The 6042-nt window shown below is 32.6% G+C and overlaps 1 protein-coding gene across 1 annotated transcript; it reads right to left on the bottom strand.

Moving 5' to 3' along the window:
• Positions 1–2474: 2474 nt before the first annotated feature.
• Positions 2475–3197, bottom strand: LOC114719285 (putative disease resistance protein At4g11170). The gene has a single exon (XM_028904764.1). The coding sequence runs from the start codon at positions 3195–3197 to the stop codon at positions 2475–2477; it is 723 nt and encodes a 240-aa protein (XP_028760597.1).
• Between the last annotated feature and the right edge of the window lie 2845 nt (positions 3198–6042).

Below are 6042 nucleotides of genomic sequence, written 5' to 3'. Positions count from 1 at the left end.
AATCTAAAATTTTGTTTTTGAATTTTACAAAACACATGGTGGGATTTACAGCTTTTATAGTGAGAGTTATTACCAACCTGTTTTGAAGGGCTGGGCAAGTTTTCTGTGGAAAAAAATATAATTCCACGCCGAATTTTACAAACACACAGTGGGATTTATAACTTTCATAGTGAGATTCACTACTTAGTCAATGAGTTTTGCAACCTATTTTGAGGGGTTGGGCAACTTTTCTGTAAAAACAATACAATTCCACGTTGAATTTTATAAAACACATAGTGGGATTTACTTTGTCAATGGGTTTTGCAACATGTTTTGAAGCCAAAAATCAAAATTCCAGATTGGTACCTGATGCCTTTTTTGTCATTTTGTTTATTTGGATGCCTTATTTGTCATTTTGAAATCCAGAAGGTATTTTATTGTCATTTTTCCATTTTAAAATGCCACTTAGTGATTTGTTGCCCCATTTTTTATGTACTCATTTTGGGATTTAGCAATTTTAAGATTTTTCACGAGCCATTTTCTTATAATTTACTGGGAAAAATTAAATATTAACATGTTAAATCATATAAGTGAACTCTTTCATCAACATTTTCAATAATATAGGTAATATTGTTACGATTATAAATTTTTGGAATAAATTTGTGCCCCAAAAAAATTTCAAGCGCCCAATACTCCTGAATAAAAATTTTTAAAACAAATTTATATATTAACCCATATCCTATGTTGATCCTATTCAATATAGAAATTTTTATGAAGCTCATATATGAAGGTATTGGTTAATTATTTAAAAAAGGCTCCAAATTTATTTATCACATAAAATAAGTTTAATAAATGTGATCAAAACTCAAAATAAAATTTTATAATATAATTCAAAATAAATATGATTCTCCAACAAATATTTTAGGACATACTAATAAATCAATTTAAATAATACAAAATAACATAATTTAAACTTGCTATATTATTGTATTGAACAAATGAATCATACAACAGCAAAAGAAGATCTCATTATTATGTCAAAAATCTCATTGTAGGAGACCCCTTGTATTTTTTTTTTTTTTATAGAAATGACCCCATGTATTTTACACATCCCAAAATGAACTGCACGGATAATGATTCCTTGCACTTACTTTTATCACGGTCACTAGATTTTAATTTCGACGCTGATAATTTAGATAGTTTAATTTTTTTCAAAAATTACTCCTGATTATTATAATAAGTAATATAGTAATTACAAATCGAATGTCAGTAGAAGAATTTCTCAAAATAAAAATTAAAAAAGACTGAACTGATGACTTAAAATGACGAAAGGACCCGTAAAACCTTACCAGTAGCTGCCAATTGATGAAGAAACCCGCCACTTCATGTATATATTTTGATTTGATTTTGCGAGCTTGGTAACCCATTACAATGATTTGGAGAAAAAAAACTATTCACATAAGTCCAAATAAAACTATTTTTACATACTTTAATAGGTTTTAATAACACTGTATTTATAAATAAAAACACATTTTGTAGAAATTCTTCATTTGAAATTTAATAATTTTAAGCTTCTTTTCATAATTTTTTTTATTTTAATTTTATTTGATTCAAGTTCAATATGAGTCCATGCATCTCCATTTTCATGTCCGAGTTAACCAGAAAGTAGTCAGTGGGCCTGCTTGTAAGCCACGATTTTTATAACATTGATCAAGTGTTACTTTGTACTGGCAGAAAAATAATTATTTTATATAATTAAATTTAACTTTGTAATGCTATTTGAAACTCTAGCTTGTCTAGTCTTTACTCTGAATTTCCTCCTGTATATTCCGACCTAACAGTTTCAAAGCAAAGATGTTGGAAGGGTAGAAAAGTGACACACAGACGCTGACACCCCACAAAACAAACGCCCAGCTTGGTTGGGTAAACTTTAAATGAAAAGACATACCACTCCAATCAAAAAACATACACCATACATATATCTCAAAGCTTATTTGAAATGTCTTATAAATGACTTTTCAACCGTGGTTTATAATGTACAATATAAGTATATAAAAAAATTGTCTCAACTTACGCAAAATATGGTTATAAGTGTTTATATAAGTGGGCAGAATCAACTTTTAATATTCCGAAGCAGGCATGACAGAGATTAGAAATTGAGTAGGCGATCAGCATTTTTAACAGATAGATCACCTCAGTAATCTTTGCATCAACATGAATGAAAAGTTACATGCTCAACATGTTAGCAGAATCATGTGCCGTGATTATGAAAGAAAAAATTGAAAAATCTGGAAGTTTAGAACCAGAAGCATCTTTAACATGCACAAATATCACAGCATCAAAATTTCCTGAAATACAACATACTCCATTAGAAGAGAAAACAAACAATTAGACATCAGGATATATTTGTATAAAATTAAGCACCAAGTTGCCTGAGATATCCAAAACTGATTGTTACCAGCAGATGATTTAGCTGATAACGACAAATTCAATCCCTATTGATCCTCTACTTTCTTCTTTTTGTTTTTCTTTTTCTTGGCCATTTCGGCTGATTCTTCTTGCTCAGCATGCTTTTTCCTCTTTTTCTTCTTTTCTCCCACATCCGCATCATTGTCTCCATTCAACTCACCATTCTCTCTAGATTCCTTCCTTTTCTTCTTCTTTTCCTTTCCCTCAACTCCATTATCATCATCCTGAACTGCATCTGCATCCTCTTCATTCTTCTCCTTCCCTTTCCTCTTACTGACAGAAGGCTCCTGGGTTCCATCTTCAGTTTTCACTGGTTCCTGTTCAGTGTTCACATCAGCATTTAATCCCTTGACAACATAAATTCTTTGAATTCCCCGACTTGCTAACAACTGTTTATCTCTTGTTGTGATAATGATTCTACTTCCAAGGCCAAACCACTCACTGCTTCCAGCTAATGCTTGTAATTGCTCCACTTTGTCAACATCATCAAGAATTAAAAGAATCTTCTTGTTTCGGAGCCTATTTTTTATTATTGAAATTCCTTCATGGAAATTACCCAATTTGAGTTCCTTCTCCCCCACCAATTTATAGAGTAATGTCTCTTGAAGGTGGGACAAGCCATGCTTGTTAGAAATTTCTCTAACACTTGAAAGAAAACATAAACCATCAAAATTATCAGCAATTGAGTTATACACAGCTCTTGCAATTGTTGATTTACCTACCCCTCCAATGCCACAAATTCCAATCATCAGCGGGTTTTTGTTGGACTCAAGATCTAGAAGTGAGATTACTTCTTTTCTCCGAGACTCAAGGGCAACTGGATAATCGGCAACTTAGAAAAGAGTGCGATTAATCATGGCAGAGACATCACGAGTAATCGTTTTAATAAGCTCTTGTTCTTCAATAATCCTGCCCATAAAAGTTTATCCTTTGTTCAAACCAAAAATATATTGGTGGGCCAATTATAGAATGAAATGGAATGAGAATGAGGATAAAATAAATAAACAATTTTTCAGATACACAAATCCACAATTATGAATAATAAGTTTAAAGATATAAAACATAGTTCCATATCATCCAGAAATTAAAACGTTTTCGCCGTCCTCCCTCGTAGTTGTAAGGCACAAGCTCATTTCTAATATAAATAATTAAAAATAAGCATATTTTGTAAGGAGCACATTTTTAACTTGGGTTGCAGTTATAAGAAAATATATTACTTACTATAAAAATCTAAAAAATTGGACGGAAAATAACAATAAGAAAAAGAGGGGATACCCAGCGTGGAAATGCCAGCCTTCCACGTTAGCTGCCTGAGATAAAGCCCACCTCCACTTCTGCAACCTCTCATCCTTTAATCCTGGTCTGCTCTGCAGATCAGCCAAAGCATCTCCGTAACTCCATGTCTGATGTCGAACATGTGAGGGATCCACATAATAAAACACTGGCAACACCAAACGACTTTCTTCTCTGAAACCATCAATAATCAGGAAAAGTTCATCCAGAGAGAAGGCTGAGGTTGCATAGTTTTCAGAGAAAACTACAATGGCTATCCTGGATTCCTTGATGGCTTCGAAAAGAGACCGTTGGATGTCTTTGCCGGCAATGAGGGATTCATAATCACTGAAGACACGAATCCCACTTCGACGAAAAGACTCGTGGAGATGACTGACAAAATTCATGCAAGTATCTGCCCCTTGAAAGCTAAAAAACACATCATATCTCCATCTGTAGGTGACAGAAGAAGATCCTGCTCCTTGCGCCGGCCAATCAAATGCTCCACCCACAAGCTCAGCAGCCATGGGTTCTGCTTCTGCTAGAAACCAAAGGAAATAAATTGAAAGGAAGTTAAATTTGAATTTTTTTTTTACCTTGAAGTCAAATTTGATTTGGACAATATAAAACTACAAAAGAAAAAAATAACATATTGTTTTATAAAGTGCTAAATCTAAATTGTTTGAGGAGAACATCCTAAAAAAATTGAAAATTATTAAATTCTAAATCAAGAATTCTTGGAAAAATAAAATGTAATTTGCAAATCAAGCCTAGATAACATGTCAAAATATAAAAATCTTAATTTGACACTTAATAATATTTAGGTAATTTTTTATGGGATTTTTCTTTGCTCAAATTTAATCTAATAGACCAAAGGAAAAGTGAGGACGAACTTGAGAGAATCCGACTATTAATTGATTAATTATAATCAATTAAAGTTGGCAGTAGGAAGAAGTTGACTGATACCCAAACACACACATATGGTCATACATACGTATATACACACACACAGACACAGACGCGCACATATATATTTGTTTTTTGGATACAACGGAAAGGAAAGGCAAGACTACTATACGATTAAGGATTTACATCCTCAAGTGAAGTCAAGATCCCCGTTCAGATCATCGGGTTCAAACACTCGAAAGCTTGATGCACTATCCAGGGTGCGTTTGGCAAGAAAGTCTTCTATTATAAAAAAAATTGACACAAATTTGAATTTTTATGGTTTTCCTAACACGGACGAATTTAGGACTGGATACGTACGGAGCAAGAATTTGCGGGGGGAAATGCATGGGGGGCTGCAAAATGCTCAAAATATTTTTACAAGTGAAAAAAAAATATTTTGAGAAAATTAAGAAATCATTGGCCACAGATTCATCACTGTTTTACCATAACCGACAACTAGTTCAAAATCTGGACCAACTCGTTGATAGTATCAAAATAGTAGCTATTCTAGTGGCAAACATTAACGCTTTTTATAAACCACCTGCTTAGCTTCAAAGAATTTGTGGAAAATTACGTATAAGTCCTGAATAAAATATTCATTTATAATTGAGTCCTGTGAATGTGTTGAATACTCTTCTCAAGTCTCTGGAGAATTCATATACCCCACTCCTTTAACTAAAGTTGGCCAGAGCACACCAATCATGGAAAATAACTTACGTATTCATATTGAAAAGAATATATTACTTCCGATACTTAATATATGACCTAGTTGATTAATTTGGAGAGATTAAAAAAATTACTAAATTAGTTTTTAAAGTATTTATATTTATTATTTTTTTCAAAACTAATTTAATTCACTTGTAAATTGATATATAACCTAATAATATACATAAGTATTTTAGACATAAGACCATGTAATATATATTATAATTAAGTAATTTAATAATTTTCTTAATCTCCCCCGAATTAGTCAATTAGGTCTTATGTTAAAAATCAGAAGTAGTATTGTGCTAACACAAAATGCAAGAAAAGTGGGGCATACCTTGATAATGTGTGATTTTTTGGACTGACTCTGCGACTTTTGTTGAATTTGAATCCTCATTCATTTCATCTTCAAGTTCTTCCCAATCTCGAGGTGGTTTTTGTACTTTTTGCCATGAGTTGCAATCGAGGGGTGTTCTCGGGTCCCTGAATCGGATATCTTCCAAGTCATTTTGTCGCCCGTACACATGAATAGCCATAGAAATTTCCTTTTCCAATTGTATTTCTCGTGCATTGCCCTGGATTGAAACCCTCACATGATTCCATCTATTTGCAAGAGGGAGTTCAACGTTCTTAATTATGCTTCCCATATCACATATGTATATATGATTA

The sequence above is a fragment of the Neltuma alba genome, unplaced genomic scaffold (assembly GCF_004799145.2).
Source record: "Neltuma alba isolate B1F8T4 unplaced genomic scaffold, ASM479914v2 tig00011902_pilon, whole genome shotgun sequence".
NCBI classification, from domain to species: domain Eukaryota; kingdom Viridiplantae; phylum Streptophyta; class Magnoliopsida; order Fabales; family Fabaceae; genus Neltuma; species Neltuma alba.
Note: the sequence above shows the minus strand (reverse complement) of the source record. Positions and strands in the feature narration are given on the sequence as shown.